The following is an 18,081-nucleotide window of genomic DNA, read 5'->3' on the forward strand; positions in this document are numbered from 1 at the left end:
ACTGTGATTATTTCATATTTATATTGCACTAGCGCTGATGGCCTCACAACCCGTCTAGGTCCCACAGTGCCAGGCCCTTTACAAGCCTAAGAAATGAGGGTCCCTGACCCAAAGAGCGTCCAGAAGATATAAAAAACAAGCAGGCTGGAGAAGGGGGCGGAGACACGGGATCAAAAATATAGCCGGATTTGGTCTTGGCTTTGATAACCTGAGGCATCAGATTAAACTGTGGGCCAGGCGTTTACCATGCTAATTAACTCTCTTCACCACCTTCAACCCCAGCAATCTGGTCTGGCCCTTCCTCCCATCTTTTTCATTATCTGGATTCTCTTCTGTTCATTTTACTCATACCCTGGTCCAGGTGATCATTAGAAAAGGGAGCAAAGTGGATTGGAAACTTATCAGTGGCCTGGTATTTGTGGTATCTTTCAGAGGCCAAACACTGTATCCACCAACCCCCTCCCCCATTGAAATGAACAGGCCATTCATGTCAGCGGAAGAAAAACAGGGATTTCTTCCAGTCCTCGCATTCACCTTTTAATGTGCTGGTCGGGCAAGAGGGGAGTTTATGACCCCAGTTTAATTTCTCCTCAATTGGTCCTACAGATACAGCTTCTCACCTGTTAAATATCTTAATTCTGTTTGGGAGCCACCAGGATAAAAAAAGAAAAAAATGATCAGGCCTTAAACGTGTATGTAACTTACACCTTCTAATGGGTGCAGCCCGCAGACAGGATTTGAACCTGACCTTAAGAGTATGTCCACACAGCAACTGGGAGGCATGACTGCAACTCATGTAGACATACCCGAGCTAGCTTTGATTGAGTTAGCTTCCTAAAATAGCAGTGTGGCCATGGCTGCCTGGGCACCTCCCATTGTCCAATCTGGACTGGGACGGCAGGTACAGACTCAGGCAGCTAGCCCAGGCCAGGGCGCTCCACTGCTATTTCCAGTGAGCTAGCTCTGGTGTGTCTACACATACTGTCCCGATGGCGGTGTAGACATTCTCGGCTAGCCATCACTAAGGGTTTCTCCTGTCTCTAAAAGGGCTGAGGCCAGCATTTTTGGAACTAAGTGGCCAGGGGTCCTGTTCTCAGGCAATCACTGGCCTTTCTGATGCCTGTATGGTGCCTTCCACCCTGGGCCAGTCACAACAGTGCTTTCAGCCGGATTGCAGTCACACACTGCTTCTCAGTTGTAGCTTTGCCCAGAGAAAACTACAGCTTAGCCTCATAGCTCGGAGCTGTGATTAGGGGTAGGAGCATACTGACAGGGACTATCCCTGTGCCCTCACACCACAAAGCCTGGCTTTACACAATGGAAACAAGACCTTGTCTACCACGGGGTTTTTTCCTCCCTAACTTTTTCCACCACTGCTACCGACGGGGCAGTTCCACCAGCCGCAGCCACGGCGGGAACGCTAGTGAACACAAGTGGCAGATAGCTGCCAGCATTTCGACCAGCTCACAGCGCAGACTGGCTCTGTGCAGGGTAACACGAGACAGCGGCTGAGCACGCCCATCGATGGGAAATTGTAGGGAATTGCCAAAATACCCGCCCTCCCCCAGTGTTCTCTTGCTGAGACGGAGTGTTTATAACCGAACTGGCATACAAACATCACCTTGGTCTCTCTCCACTGGTTCCAGCTGTTTAGCTGGTGGTGCTAGGCAGTGCTTCTGACCATGCTGCCATTATATAAGAGAGGCTTTTGTTCTGCCTGGTGTGTAGTCAGCCAGGGCGAGGCCCTCAGAGCTGTTCATTTGGAGTGGGAGGGGCCCTGGGGTCTTGTAGGAGGACACGTAACCTTACATCTGGAGGATAAAAGTTCCACCCTTCTCCCACAAATGGTTAGTAAGAAAGGGTGACAAGGCGCAATTGCGTCTCTGCTGTTGCCACACGGACCAGGATCCCCAGGACGGTCCACTGCGATTCCAGGGATCATCCATGGACTGTAGCAGCAAGTGTTGGATCATATTAAAGAAGTTCTGTATTAAAATCACAAATGAGTTTGATTCCCCAGAGTTTAAATTCCAGGGTATTACTAATTAAGAGCTCTCTTGGTTTTTGGTACTGTTTCTCTCCCTCTCTGTGTGAAACTTGCAAGCTGCTAATTGTGTTAGTACATTCTAAGACAGAGTCTGTTCTCAAAGCAATTCACAGAGAGAGAGACTCAAAGCAATACTCTAACAACAGAAACAGCACCCAGAGACTCCCCACCCTTTTGTTGTATTAACAATTGTGATTAAAATAGAGATAGAGGATGTATCTGGATGGATGCTTGGTGTGGATAATAACTGAATGATCAGGGAGGTGCCAGCCTAAGAATCCAGTGTCCATCGGCTGAAGAAGGCATCAAGTGGAAATAACCAGAGGACCCCACCCGGAGGGCAGACTGGAATCCACCCAACAGCCTCAAGAATGGGAGAACCAAAGAACAAGATAACATCTTGGAGCCGTCAGGAATGTGCTATCTGCTGATTGATTCAGCAACAGCATGATGAAGCAATTCCCATAGACTGGCATAGGAAGAAATTCCTATAAAAATAGACTCTAAAAAGTGAGAACTTTGGGGGTCTGATTCTGCAAACCAACTTCCAGGAGCATCAGATGAGCATCTGACAAGGCCCTGCTCCCTCCTCATGTCCAGGCCACCTGGCCAGTGGCTTGGCATGAGCAACTCTAAGGCTGGTAACTATGATAACAACCTTGCAGAACCTGTGTGTGTGTGTGTTTGTATGAATGAATGTGTGACTAAATATGAGATTGAATGGCATGTTATAGCTATAACTAACTGCTTACTATGATTCTTTCTGTATTCACAATAAATGTGGTATTTTGCCTTTTTCCCTTTAATAAGATCCTGCTGGTTTTTATTTTATTGGTACAACATTTTGGTGGAGAATTGCGAAAGGGGGAATATTGGTAAAAAACCTCAGTTATTGTAAATATTGGTGTGCACACCGCCAGCTCTAGTGAGCTAGGCATTTCTATTAGGTTAACCAGACCTGCTGGCCTCCGAGAAGGTAGCAGGCGACCTGCTGGCCTCCGAGAAGGTAGCAGGAAAAACAGATTAAACCAGACCTGCTGGCCTCCGAGAAGGTAGCAGGGGACCTGCTGGCCTCCGAGAAGGTAGCAGGAAAAACAGATTAAACCAGACCTGCTGGCCTCCGAGAAGGTAGCAGGGGACCTGCTGGCCTCCGAGAAGGTAGCAGGAAAAACAGATTAAACCAGACCTGCTGGCCTCCGAGAAGGTAGCAGGTGACCTGCTGGCCTCCGAGAAGGTAGTAGGGAAAACAGATTAAACCAGACCTGCTGGCCTCCGAGAAGGTAGCAGGGGACCTGCTGGCCTCCGAGAAGGTAGCAGGGAAGAACAGGCTAACCGGACCTGCTGGCCTCCGAGAAGGTAGCAGGGAAGAACAGGTTAACCGGACCTGCTGGCCTCCGAGAAGGTAGCAGGGAGAAACAGGTTAACCAGACCTGCTGGCCTCCGAGAAGGTAGCAGGGAGAAATAGGTTAACTGGACCTGCTGGCCTCTGGGAGGGTAGCAGGGGACCTGCTGGCCTCCGGGAAGGCAGCAGGGGAAAAACGCATAGATTAAGCTATGATTTCAGAATCTAGGCTGTGTCACTTGCTAAGTAATACCAGCAGTGACAAAGAGATTGAAATATCCATGTTAAGATGTTTAAAAGAAAACAGGGTAAGCCAGTACTAGAGGGAGGAATGGAGTCAGAAGGAACTCCAACCTCACCTTTTGTTAAAGAAATTACACCTTTTAAACAAATCCTTCAAAAATTTGGGCACAGTCCTTGGACTAAACAAGGCCTAGCTGATGTCTGCACTATTTCGGACCTAGAGGATAGATTGGCTCAGTATATCCTCATATACAAACCTTCTAGTGCTGCCAAAAGAGATGCAGCAGCAATTTGGTTGTTGTGGGAGGCATGTAAGGATTCTTCCCTCCGCTTGTCTTCATGTAAAGAGGAAAAGGCACAAATGGAAAAGGGAGCAGACAATTGGAAGGTGCTGGCTACAAATATCCAAAGCCAGCTGAAAATAGTGAAAGAGGCACTCCAGGAATACAAAAAGAGTGAAAAAGTTAACTCTGCAGAGGCTGGAGGGAGGCAGGTAAAGGGGGAGAAGGTCCTATGTACGGCACCCCCAGGCATAATTACAAAGAGAAAAGAGAGTAAAAAAAAAAAAAAAAAGTTAACTCTGCAGAGGCTGGAGGGAATTAAGCAGTTAAACTTTGTATTTCACCCAAACAACTTTTAACCGAAAATGTTAAAAAGGAAAAGTGTTAGAGCATTCTTGGTTTCTTTGCAGCCATTCTGAAAGAAAAATGGGCCCTTTTCCAAAGGAATGTCCGTAAATTAGCCAGGCAAAAATAAACTATCTGATTAAAACCATTTGACTGGACAATTTAGTCAAATTTGCTAAAAGAACATAAGAGGGTTCTATTGGAACTTAACTGCCTCAAATGTATAAAGGGAATGTAAGATGTAAAAAACAGAGCAGTGTGGAAGGGATGTTAAGGAAAAGAAAATGTGTATGTATCTGTCTGTGTGTGTGTAAATATGTAAAGTTCTAAGGACCAGTTAGTTTTGTTTTTGTTTTAAATAATGCCACTAAAAATCCATTTGACTCTTTAATTAAAAGTTGCAAAACTGACAGACCTTTTTGCTAGACACAGGTAATTAGTGTTGTTTGGCTTTGGGATTTGGCATTTAACCCTTAAAAGGTAACTCAATGCTTTACAAAATTTAAAATGTTTTTAAGTTGTGGCTGCAGCAGGGCAGTCAAAATCAGGAGAATATAAAAAAAAAAATTTTTGGATTCTTTTTGTTTGTTTGTTTTTTGTTTGTTTGTTTTTGTAACAAAATAGCAGATGAGAGTTGTAGTAAAAAAAAAAAATTAAAAAAGACAGTGCCTCTCTGAAGCAACAGCAGGGGTGAGGTGCACAAAACAAAAAGGAGCTGAGTCTTAAAATGGCTCTGAGTAATCAGACTGTCACTTTGATAAAGGTACATGAAAACTCTGTAAGCAAAAAAAAGAAATAGTGACACCTTATGTAAAAATGGATCTGGATAATGTTATAGAAGTTAAACTATGGAAGGAATGTGCATTTGCCCCAGAACATGTGCAGGGTATATTGTAGAAGGGGCAAAAGAAATGCAAACATACCATGCTACTTAATTAAAATGCTATTAGGGCTCCAAAGGGAGCCACAATAGGTTGGGTTTTCTTTTTCAGATTGCTGTGTGTTTTGGAAGCAGAAGTTAAAAGTAATCAAAACTCTGGTGAAAGTTGATTGTGTCCCTTTTAAGATAGAGTCTCTGAGCTGCTGATGGCTTTAAATCCAAAAGCAGGAAGTTTCTGTGAAAATGCAAATTACCTAAATGATAAAGGAAGGAAAGAACTAGCAGCACAAAGGAGCTGCAGATAAAGGACATACCTAGTCAGCAAACAAATTGTCTAAATAAAAGGCATGGGATAACAAGATAATTTTAATAAATTTAATGATAATAAGTATCCCTGTAACAACGTATAGTGTGTATGATTTTTGGAAAAATCCTTTAAGGTCGTATGGTAATGATGCTTCTCAGTTATTACCTGTAAATAAAACTTAAAGCTTAACACAGCAGGAAAAACATTATAAACTTGGTCTGCTGTATAAGAAGGAAAACTCAGGGATTTAATGACTAAACAGTGGGATAATTTCCCCATAACCCTTAAAAGATAAAAGCCTTTGAAACCTGGCCTGCCTATAGAACAAAAACAGGAAAATATGGGGGCAATTTCTCTGTTTTGCCTGCAATCAGCAAGGGTATTTGTAAAAGAAATATTTTAAGCAATAATCTGCCACCCCAAAAGGGGTAGAAACATGTTCTTTTTGTCTTTCAGAAAATCAGGAAAAGCTGCCAGCTGAAAAGCAACCCAATACCATGAATCTACTGTCACAATAGAAATTGTGTTCTGTGTTCTATGTTTTGTCTTGTGTTTTGTGTTGTTGCTCGCACTGTTGTGTGTTTAAAAAAAAAAATACTGAAGACCTGCAGGAACTTAAAAATAAATTAAGCTTTCTGTCCCAGCTACAGGACAGCCTGATACAAAAACAAGTACATGCCAATGTAGACTTGGTCCAAATTGGTCTGGGTAACCTAAAAGGCCAATGGAATCTTTAGTAATGGCTTAATACTACCACGTGGCTTATCCATAAGAAAAAAAATATATTAGAAATAGGAAACTACACAGCCATAGCTATGGGATGCACTGAAATGCAGATACTTGCACTAGCTACTTTGGAACACAAAATGTTCTGGGTCATATTGGGAAATATTAAGGGTTTGATGCATTTGTTAAAAAAGAAAGAGATCATTGTTGACACTTATCAATATGAATGGATGCAATATGTTTCCACTATTGTAAAGCAGACTTATTAATGGGAGAAATTGTTGTCAAAATTGCACACCAACAGTCCCTGGAGGCAAAGGTATTGAAGGTTAACCCACTCCCCATATTACACATGGGATCCTTTTGGCTACCCTGGACCTTGAGCCAGTGGGCTGGGGAGGGAGGGAAGCTATTGGACACTAGAGGTTGTACCGAATGGACTCCTCAAAAGTGGGTGTGCCTCACCTTGCCTGTTGCCCCAGAACCTTATAGTAAAGATACATCACTAGGATCATGTATGTGGCATGAATTGGAATCACAAACTCACAGTACTTTCTCTTGAATAGGTTACATAGAAAGTGACACTGACGATTATAAATCTTAGTGTCAAAAGGGGGATTATGTTGGATCATATTAAAGAAGTTCTGTATTAAAATCACAAATGAGTTTGATTCCCCAGAGTTTAAATTCCAGGGTATTACTAATTAAGAGGTCTCTTGGTTTTTGGTGCTGTTTCTCTCCCTCTATGTGTGAAACTTGCAAGCTGCTAATTGTGTTAGTACATTCTAAGACAGAGTCTGTTCTCAAAGCAATTCACAGAGAGAGAGACTCAAAGCAATACTCTAACAACAGAAACAGCACCCAGAGACTCCCCACCCTTTTGTTGTATTAACAATTGTGATTAAAATAGAGATAGAGGATGTATCTGGATGGATGCTTGGTGTGGATAATAACTGAATGATCAGGGAGGTGCCAGCCTAAGAATCCAGTGTCCATCGGCTGAAGAAGGCATCAAGTGGAAATAACCAGAGGACCCCACCCGGAGGGCAGACTGGAATCCACCCAACAGCCTCAAGAATGGGAGAACCAAAGAACAAGATAACATCTTGGAGCCGTCAGGAATGTGCTATCTGCTGATTGATTCAGCAACAGCATGATGAAGCAATTCCCATAGACTGGCATAGGAAGAAATTCCTATAAAAATAGACTCTAAAAAGTGAGAACTTTGGGGGTCTGATTCTGCAAACCAACTTCCAGGAGCATCAGATGAGCATCTGACAAGGCCCTGCTCCCTCCTCATGTCCAGGCCACCTGGCCAGTGGCTTGGCATGAGCAACTCTAAGGCTGGTAACTATGATAACAACCTTGCAGAACCTGTGTGTGTGTGTGTTTGTATGAATGAATGTGTGACTAAATATGAGATTGAATGGCATGTTATAGCTATAACTAACTGCTTACTATGATTCTTTCTGTATTCACAATAAATGTGGTATTTTGCCTTTTTCCCTTTAATAAGATCCTGCTGGTTTTTATTTTATTGGTACAACAGCAAGGGGGTGCTGGATGGCTCATGGAATTAGCAATGGGATATGGAGCCTTCCTCTTGTAGGTCATCTATTTGAACCCTGCTCGGCTCTGTGCTATCTGTGTGAACAGTGTTTGGTAATCTCACTCTGGCTCCTTCTTAGAGGGCATCCAGATTGCTGTCCCAACAGAGACCTGGAGATTCAAGTCCCTTCTTGTTTCGCCCAGGTCAGAGCTGAGCTGAAGTAAAGTGGAGGGGAAGACCACACTGCCACTCTTCCTGTCCTGTGGCTAAACAGAGGACTTTGGCGCCCGAGGCTTTGAAGCTAGCGCCTTTCGGGAGACAGAACAGCAGCACCCATGCTGGAGTTGATGCAACTGAGTTCTAGTGTTTCATAAAAGGCAAAAAGCTGCTGATCAGAAAAGCCTGAATCCCTTGACCGAGCTCGCTGCACTCAGGTGTGTTCCCCTGCACATTCCTTTCACGCTTCACTGCCAGTTCTATTCAGAGAAACCCCATGAAATTCTATCTCCCTAACACGCCTGGCTTCCCTGGGCTAACCCAGTGCAGCCTCTCAGGCCCACATAATTCAGATCCATGTACTGAGAACTACTTCCTGGGACATAAACAAATGTCTTCGTTTCCACCTTCGCATAGCCCAGTACCTCCTGCTAGTTACGCAGGATGGGAAGTCCAGTGGGCAGTGTGGAGAGCATGGTTCAGTATCACAACACAGTGGCATCATTCATCTCCATAAACCATCTGTTAACCATTGAAGCACAAATGGGTTACAGCCGGATAATTAGTTGTTTTGTCCTGCTAATGCCATGGGCACAATGCCACCCGGACAAAGACTGGAATATTTCTTGCCACAGGGAATAAATTAACTCCAGAATGGGGCTACTTCAATCACACCCACAGAGAACATGCTCAGTGAAATAAACCACTCTTCTTTTCTGCCTCTCGCAAAACACTGACAGTGACACCATGGTGGGAGAACGGCAGTTTCCAGGCAAGAGCTCCATTCAAAGATACTCCAGAGGGAAGCCTTTTCTTCTGCATTTATATCTGCAGCTTTACAAAGAGAATACGCTGGGGAAATGCCGGTGTACTTTGTATCACTTCATATAAAAGAAAGGGACAACCCATTCCCAAACAGTGAAGTGATTCCTCCGTTTCCAATCCCTGTTCTTGTGGTTTACAAAGCACTTGATGGTGCAGAACGATAATGCTCAGGCCTTCGTTTCTGGAAGCTCAGATTTAGCTTGGGGCAACAAGAAAATAATACTTTGCCTTTCTATAGCACTCTGCTTCTGAGGATCCCAAAATGCTTTACAAACGTGGATCAAAGTATTAATTTTACTGGTGGAAAAACTGAGGCACAAATGCTAAATAATTAGTTCACGGTCCCACCTTGACTGCAGATTAGGCAGATCTTCTAACACCCAGGTCCATGCTTTAACCTCTTGATCCTGCGCTAATGAACATGCTGGACCCAGACTACTCACCAGGGGGCATGGGTTCATATCACAAACCACCATGCAAACTCTGGGCAAGCCTGAGGGCTGGAACCGCAGGTGAGAACTAAAGTGCATTGTTCGAACTGTCTGGGAGAAATCTGTCTTATGGTTTTAACTGATCTTGATCTTCGTGAGTGAGCCCTGATGGATCAACTGTCCCAGGGCTGCAGTAAGTGACTGAAATCACTGGGAGTTACTCACACGCAGTGATGGAATAACTAGGACCTGGGCATATCTTCAGGTGTGAAGGGACATCATGTCATCGTGCTGGGTCCTGGCCCTGTATTGCCATGCATCAGTGTTACGGTGTGATGCTAACCAGTCAGGATACGGTGAGGTTTGCATCACGACACCGGGAGGTGATGTCATGATGAGGAGATGCAGTCAAATGTCCTTCGTCCCAGAGCACAATGCCTACAACTTGGGGCTGCTAGCTGTCTGCAAAGCCAGTGCTGTCAGAGCCTCGTTTTGCTGTTCATTTAATAATGGATTGATTTGGTGCTGCAAGAATCTCCTCTTGTGGGCAAGCCGTGGGAATGCATTTATTTTTCCCTTTCCCCCTTACAACTTAATGTAAAAACCATGGAGGCAAACTGCATAAATTGGACATCTGACAAAGCCATCCAGCTGAGCCTTCCAAACCCGGAAACCCTCCGTGTTCTCCATTCCACAGCCTGCATCGTCCCTGAGCTAAGAATAGCAGAGACCCTCTCCCCCTATTTCTGGATTCTGTTTTTATGCTGGTTTTACCAACTGGCATGATCAGGACCACACAAGCCCTGACTCTCCCGTCCATCCACTGGGGCATATTGCCAGGATGGGCTGCTGGAGCTTATTAACAGGCCACGTGTGTTCCTCCACCACATTGCAAAGCGTGGTTGTTCTGTGAAACAAGGCTGCAGAGCGTGATCATCTGTAACATCAGGGCAGCAGCTTCCAGGAGACAAAAACTTTCCACGGCTCCTGCCGGCTTTCTTTCATTCATCTGTTAAAGCATCTGCTCATAGATCCTTACAGGGGAGGCAGCAGTCTCGCAGTTACTAGGCAACTGCATGTCAGGACTCCTGAGTTCTCTTCCCAGCTCTGTCACTCATTGTAGGACATGGGCATGTCACTGTGTTTCTCTGTGCCTCAATTTACCCATCCGTAAAGTAGGCATAATACCTGTCTGTGCTTTGCCAGGGATGTACTTCGAGGCCTCAGTTCTATTATTCATCTGGACTGGCTGGGATACAAACCCTGGACTGTGCACGGCTCAGTGACACCGACTCCCACCTGTCAGTACTGATCCTGTCAACTGAAAGAGGCTGCTCTGCCCACCTTGATCGAGGCAGTAACCGCGTCAGGAGGGCAGCGTGAAAGGAGGTGCGAAGCCAGGAGTGGGAGGAGACAAAGGAGGTAATGAGTTGAGCCGATTGGGCAGGATGCAGGGGGAACAGTGGGGTGGCGTGAGATCAGGGATGCCCGTGGGCTACTGGGACCCAATTCACCAATGTGCCTGAGACCGGAGATGGGATGAAAGAACAGCGGCACCTCCCTGATTCTGGGTCGTGGTTTGGAGCTGCCCTGGGCCCCAGCCAAGTAAGAGCAGCCTAAGGCACTGCCCTAACCTGCCTCCGGCCCCATGCAGCCATTGGGGCAGCTGGGAACAGCCAGAGCACAGCCGCACTGTGGCCACCCTCCCCCTGGACTGGAAGGAGGCGTGTTATAGAGGCATTGCACCAGCTCTGCCTATGCTGGAAGAAAGGCCAGTGACCCATCCTGGCAGCTGTACAGCCCCTTACACTGACAAAGTTTGTGTGATGGAGGCAAGGGGCAGCCAGGAGCCCCGGGCTCAATTCACAGCACTGTCAATGCGACATCCAGGGCCACGATGGCGGATGGCTCCAGGAGATGAACGGGACGGGCAGGTTGCCCTGGTTTCCCTCTGCAACCATTAGGCCTAGAAACATGATTTTTGTTTTAATGAAAGCTGAGAATCCTCCACAATCCCAGGACTCCGAGAGCCGAAGCTTTGGGACCACAACCTCAAGATCTGGACAAACTGTGTTCGCTGCAGTTCATGGTTCCACTTTCCAAAATCGAGGGCAGCCGCTCTGACCCCTGTAGCTACATCCCCCAGCCCCATCCTCATGCTACCGCTCCAGCTCCAGACACGAGTGGCACTGGGGAGACCGGCTCACATAGTGTCCCCTAACTTTTCCTCTACGCTAGAGGCAAACATAGGGTTCTTCCCACCAGGTTCCTGAGATATCGTGCTGGCCAGTCCAACAAAAGCTCAAAGGAAAGGCAAAATCGTGAGCTCCACTGGATGAGAAGAGGCGAACAGACTGCATTTCAAGATCCTCCTGTAAAATACATACCCAGGCTCAGGCATCTATAATTCCATGGCAAGCTTCTTAAATAGGCCAAGAAGAAGCTGGGCAAACAAGAAGCAAGATCCCAAAGCTCTGAGGAACGTCCCACATCAACACTGCTCCGCAGACTGCCTCCTCTGCGTGACCCAACTAGGAAACCACCTCTCCCCTTTCCTACACGCAGCACAACACCACTGCGTCAGTCAGACGGTGTCTGGGATGCTGAGGAGAGACTGCCGCTCTGACTGAGAGGCTGAGCCCAATGCTGGGAGTGCGTGCTCATCAAAACACCCGGTATCCTGTTCAACGAAGAGCTAACAGAGGATGAAAGCAAAGGCAGAGCTGAGCCAGGAATCTGGCTAACATCGCAGAAGGCAGCATGAATGGGGTTGTTGGCTGGTAAGCAGGTGTGTGCGTTACAGGGTCCTGTGATAGCAGGTAAATCCCCCAAGGGCCCAGTTCTGCCACCATTACTCACACTGGTTCTGATCCTGGCCCCGCCGAAGCCAGTAAGAGCTTTGCCATTGACTTCAGGAGGTGCCAGATCAGGTGTAGAGAGAGCAGTGCTTTACAAAACAAGCAATGCCACTGAAATCCAGAAGGCCACTTAAGAAGCAAGGGACTCCCCATAGGAGTAAGGGCAGCAGACTCGAGCCTTCTTAGTGATTTACACCCAGCATACTTGAGCACCGTCTCTTCCCAAGGCAACTGAGATCACCCAGGAATTGTCCATGCTCTTCTCCCTAATGATTCAGCAGATACAGGCTGGAGGAAGATCCTTCCGAATGCAGGGACCTCATTTCTGGCCCAGCCTGCCTGTGTCCCTAGACAAGGCTTTTTTGTTAGAGTAAGTTCAGCTCTGACCTTCTCACCATCCCTTTCTCAGCAGCTTTTTGTCTTTTTCAGTCCCTTTTTCTTTGCCCATCTCATTGCCCATTTTCCAGATCACTGAGTCTCATAGACTTTAAGGCCAGAAGGGACCATCGTGATCATCTAGTCTGACCTTCTGCACATCACAGGCCACAGAAGCTCACTCACCCACTCGTGTAATAGACCCCGAACCTCTGGCTGAGTTACTGAAGTCCTTAAATCATGGTTTAAAGACGTCAAGATACAGAGAATTCACCAAAAAAACTGAGGGGTACTTGTGGCACCTTAGAGACTAACAAATTTATTTGGGCATAAGCTTTCGTGGGCTAAAACACACTTCATCGGATGCATGCCGTGGAAAAGGTATGTATACACAGTAGGAAGATATATATATACAGAGAACATGAAAAAATGGGTGTTGCCATACCAACTGTAGTAACAAGACCAATTAATTAAGATGGGCTACTATCAGCAGGAGAAAAAAACCCTTTTGCACTTGTTTAAACCTGCAAGTGACCCATGACCCACGCTACAGAGGAAGGCAAAACACACAGACCCTCCCCCGAGGGTCTCTGCCAATCGGACCCGGGGGGAAATTCTTTCTCAACCCCAAATATGGCGCTCAGTTAGACGCTGAGCATGTGGGCAAGATGCACCAGGCAGACACGGATTCTAAACAATAGCACTCATGACCTAGGACAGAGTCCCATCAGCTTCAAAGTGCCGCACGACACCTTCGTGAACGAAGTGTTATTACTTCTAAGCTGCACTTCAGGAAATTGAGCTCTGGAGAGGTTCAGGCCAATGCTTTTGAAAGTGGACACTGATCTTAGGTGCCTCAGTTTTGGGGTGCCCAACTTGGGGCACCTTGGGCCTGATTTGCAGAAGGGCTGAGCACCTGCAGGGACTTCAGCTGGACTTGTAGGTGCTCAGCAGCTCTGGGAATCAGCCCCTAGGTGTCTCCAGTTGGGTAGCCTAAGAAACCAGACACGCCCCAAATCAGCAGCCACTTATGAAAATTTCAGCCTACCCCAGGTCACACAGTTGGACAATCGCAGAGCCAGGACTAGAACCCAGGCATCCTGCCTCCCACTTCCTGCTCTAATCACTAACACACCACTGTGGTGCTGCCTAGGTGCTCGACATACGTCCAAGAAAGCGACACCTCTGCACTGGGCATTAAACCAGCCTCCATTGACAAAAAGGGAGCTGCAGCTCCTCTTGCTGGAGGGGTGGCAGCATCACGGTCCTGCTGGAGCGAGTGGCTGGTGGATCAGGCCCTGAATGAGAGGCTTACTCAAAAACGGGAGTTTTTTAAAAAGTTAAAAATAAGAAGCATGTGAAAATACCAAGTTCCTCGTTCTCTGTCGTCGCGGCCCTTGTGCCCACACTTTTAAGGGCCTCCCTAGAGCTATTCCCACATCAGTGCAAACATACCAGATGCTGCTACTGAGTTAAGCTCATACGGTCTTGGAAAATGGTAGCAACTTCACGCTGGCTCTTTGGGGGCCTGACCCAGTGCTTCTCCTCCGGGCACTGTACTAGCGATGGCCACTCCGAATAGCTCAGTGAGTTCTGGGAATAGCTCTATGCATCATCTGACCCAGCAGAGGGAGGCGACCTACGTCCCTCTTTTCAAGTCACCCAGCTGGGGGCATCCGTGAGTAAGCAAGTGCTTAATTCCTAATGGCTAACCACACTGCATCCCTGCTGCGCCTGTCTCCTGCTGGCCTGGGAGTGAAAGACTGAGGCTGGATCTTGAATGAAGATCCCTCACAGGCAACCACTTGCAAGGGCTGGCTCAGGCTGCAGTCACTGGTGGTTTTTTAAGTCCCCATTTATAAAAAACAAAAACAGGTCCTGGGATCTAATTTCTCAACAGCAGATTTTTGTTCTTGCTTTCAGAGGGGATTTTGGGACTCCCAAAAGCTTCCCCAGCCATCCGACTCCAACAGTTCCAGCAAGTGGGAACATGCCTGTCAGACCGGAGAGAGACGAAAAATGCCGTCTCGGCAGAAAGAAGAAAGTCCTCCTCCATCTGCATGAGAAGCCAAGGAGAAGCTCCGCCAGCATTTGCCAGCTGCCATCTTGGCTGCTGTGCACACAGGCCCCCTCACAGGCCCGCTTCTCCCAGACAGCTCAGAGATGTGCTTCGCTTTGAAAACACTTCTCAGCCTCGTGTACAGTGTGTTGGCACGCGGCCCGCAATGCAGAGCCATTCGGAATGGAGCCGGTCTTTCCCCGAGGGATGAACGCTCGAGGGGGGAGGTCAGAACCGCATCTCCCCAAAGATTAAAGGAACTGGATTTCCCCCACCCCTTGCCTCCAACTTTATTTTCATGGGAATTTGGAGAAGTCAGCCTGGAAGTGGAAGATCTCTGACAGGGCTCCAACACCGCCCCCACCTCTACAAACTGCACCCAAATGTGTCCATTAGAGCCCCTCAATCCTGACCTGCAGGATTACGGTTCCAGGTCTGAGCCCCACACAGCTCTACTGTTGGTGAGCAGCACCACAACCTGCTGTTCCTGTCCCACACACTCCTCTGAATCATGTAGGGTAACAACCCAGCTGGTTCCAGTCCCCTCAGTTCTGCCAGTGCTTCTCAGGCATAACACGAAACCATCCCCTCCTGCTCCGGTCACGGATCCCCACGCAGCTCTCCCACTGCTTCTCGGTCGTGATCTTCTCTTCCGGTGCCGAGTCCCTCACAGCTCTGCCCAGGCCCCACAGTCCTCACCTGCGGCCTTCCCTGCTCTTCCAGTCCTGGACCACGCCCAGAGACACTGCCGACTGTGGATGGCTTGGTGAGATGGAAAATATCCACCCGGGACCAGACTGAGCACAAAAACTGAATTCACCTGTGATCTGAAGGAGCTAGGAAAGGCAGGTGCGGGGGAACCCCAGCCACTGGCTAATGGGATTATTTGGGTTTATGAGGTTGGGGGATAAAACAGCCCTAAACGAGCTTGCACCCCACATTTCCCAGATGGGATGCACTGTCGTCCTTCAGAAATTGAGCTGTCCTGTGCCCCAGGGTCCTGTGCCCCAGGGTGAGCCAGCCTTGCTCACACCCAGCTCTCCTCAGAGAAGAAGGTGTCAAAGGGGCTGGTTTGGGTTGTGTGACGTGGGCTGCTTCCCTCTGGGGGGGCTGCTATTTACCCACAAGTCTTTTCACTTCATTAAAGCCTTCCTGCTGAGGCCCCCTTTCTTGGCACATTGGGTCTGCCATTGCCCTCCACAGAAACCTTTGCAATGCAGGAAAAAACATAAACAGTGCCACGTTTCTATAATAATGCCCCCATCCCCTGACCATCCTCCCCCGTCTCCCTCTCCACCCTCCCCCGGGATGTCACGTGAATCCTGTTTTTACCTGGGCAGCCCAAACAGTTTTAGTATTTCCCCCCTTATCGCCCACAACGACTGCCAGCTCCTGCCGTACAGCACAAAGTCACCTGAGATCAAACGATTCAGAGCGTTTCAAAGCTTTGGGGGCAATACCAGGCTATGTTCCTTCCCTTCCTTCTGCACACCAAGATGATCAGCAGCAAAACAAACCAAAGTACATGGATAACGACCCAGAACATCCTCTGATCTACCCCTACCCCACCAAACATTCCTCCTCCAGAAAAGCCAAGAGAAATCCCTTTTCCCCATCCAAACCTTTTCCCCCACCCCACCACACAGACACACTCCAGAAAACAACTAGCTACAAGAATCTAAACCAAGACACTGAACTGACAGAGCCAGCTTCCCCAGGAAAACTCCAAGCCCCCATTCTCTCTGGGTGCAAGAAAGATACATAACATTGATGCCGATCATTTAGAAGCTTACTTTGCAGAAGCAACAGCTGCCACAGGAGGAGTTTTGCTACTTGCTCCATTTCTTCAGCCTCTGTGTGTTTTTCTCTCTCTCTCTCCTGAAAAACAAGTCGAAGTTGTTGTTTTTTTTAACCCAAAAACACTATGACCTCATCAACGTACGGCCAGGGAGCCAGGGACAGCAGCTCAAATTCTTGCAGTATTACTCCACCTACAATTTATAACACCCCACCTCCCCTCTAAAACACTCTCTCCACCTCCTTCCCTTCCTTAATGCTTCCTGCTCAATTTCTCCAAAACATGAGCTCTCTCTCTTCCCCCCTTGGATCCTTCTGCTCTGCTCCCTGACTTTGATGTCAAAGTCTTATCTGCTGACTTTTGCTGGTCCCACACAGCTCTGCGCTCCAAAAACCAGCCCCCTCCCCCTACTTCCCTTCTGGGTATGAAACTAATTTTCCTTGTGCTTTTACTGGATCCAGCTGTTCCTCCCTTTCTTTTGACACTCATCCAGCTGTCTGCCGGGGACAGGATTTTTGAACCTTCATGGTTTTTTGATCTGTGTCTCCTCACATGGTTTTACTTTAAAAACAAGTATCAGAGGATGACTTAAGAAACAACGTTGATTTGAGTTCAGGGCAGTGGAGGCAAAACAGACTAGATTATAAGTATCCCCCCAAATGTCTCCTGATGGACAGGACCCCTCTCCAGCCTTTGGTGCCAGCTTCTCTGCTATGTAGAGACAGGAAAGATACGACCAGCAGAGAACCTCTACATTCAGGCTCCGTGTACAAGAACAGAACAATGCCATGGGCTGATTGATTTCTATTCTGAGAAAAAACAGACACCTTGTACAGCGGATCTTGGAGAGCCCAATATATTGCTCTTTGTTTCCTTGGTCCACTCATAAGCTGTTAGAGACAAGACTAATAGGGGAAATGTTGGTGTGGCCACCTGGATCCGTTGTTACTGAGGGCCATGGTACAGCAATGATCTCAGGTCGTGATGGAAAAGCAGAGTTCTGCTCATGAAGTCTTTAAACCACGATTTGAGGATTTCAATAGCTCAGACATAAGTTAGGGGTTTGTAACAGGAATGGGTGGGTGAGATTCTGACGTCCTGCACACCGCAGGCCACGGACTAGACGATCGTAATGGTCCCTTCTGACCTTAAAGTCTATGATTCTATAAGAAAGACTGTTACGTTAGGCCAGGTCTGTACATAAAGTGGTACTGATGGAACAAAAAGTGTGATTTTTATATCAGTTCAGTTACCAGTGCAATATTGTTCATGGACACGTACATCCATTCAAACCCGGCTCAGAGCAGTTTAGCTTGCATCCGTAAATGCACAGGCCCAGGCTAAACCAATGTAATCAGTTTTAAACTGATATGAAAGACCACATATGAAAGGGGCAGCAGTTTAACTAAATCGATTTCAGTTAAACCAATGCAGTTTTTGTGTGTAGAGAGTCAATTGAGAGGAATAACTGAGAACTATCTGTGGATAATTTCCTTTTCACCTGAAAAAAAAACGTGGCTGCCCAGTTACTGCAACATCCAAGAGCTACCTGCAGAAATCGGATGAGTCTTCCCCAAGTTCACACAGTTATTTTTTTTTAAAAATCAAACATACATATTTTCAAATCCAATGTTAAAACTCCAAGGCAAGTTTTCCATTCTCCAGGAGTGACTGTTATTCTGCAGAGATAAGAAAAGGTGCCCGAGAGCCAATGGAGTCAAAGACGCAGCTGGTTTGGGAAACAGAACGCAAGAGCTCCTGATCTTGGACAGGTCTGTTAACTCTCAATGGCGGAAAAT

The 18,081-nt window shown here is 47.1% G+C and overlaps 1 protein-coding gene across 4 annotated transcripts in view; it reads right to left on the reverse strand.

Annotated features, from left to right (window-relative positions):
* Window positions 1–16,647, reverse strand: part of MXRA8 (matrix remodeling associated 8) — a 42,682-nt gene extending 26,035 nt beyond the window's left edge. For all 4 annotated transcript variants that reach the window (XM_073316655.1, XM_073316654.1, XM_073316653.1 and 1 more), the window contains exon 1: window positions 16,278–16,647. In XM_073316655.1, coding sequence (XP_073172756.1) covers window positions 16,278–16,326 — 49 coding nt within the window. In that variant the 5' untranslated portion in view covers window positions 16,327–16,647. The remainder of the gene's footprint in view (window positions 1–16,277) is intronic.
* Between the last annotated feature and the right edge of the window lie 1,434 nt (window positions 16,648–18,081).

This window comes from Lepidochelys kempii, chromosome 18 (genome assembly GCF_965140265.1).
Source record: "Lepidochelys kempii isolate rLepKem1 chromosome 18, rLepKem1.hap2, whole genome shotgun sequence".
NCBI lineage: Eukaryota > Metazoa > Chordata > Testudines > Cheloniidae > Lepidochelys > Lepidochelys kempii.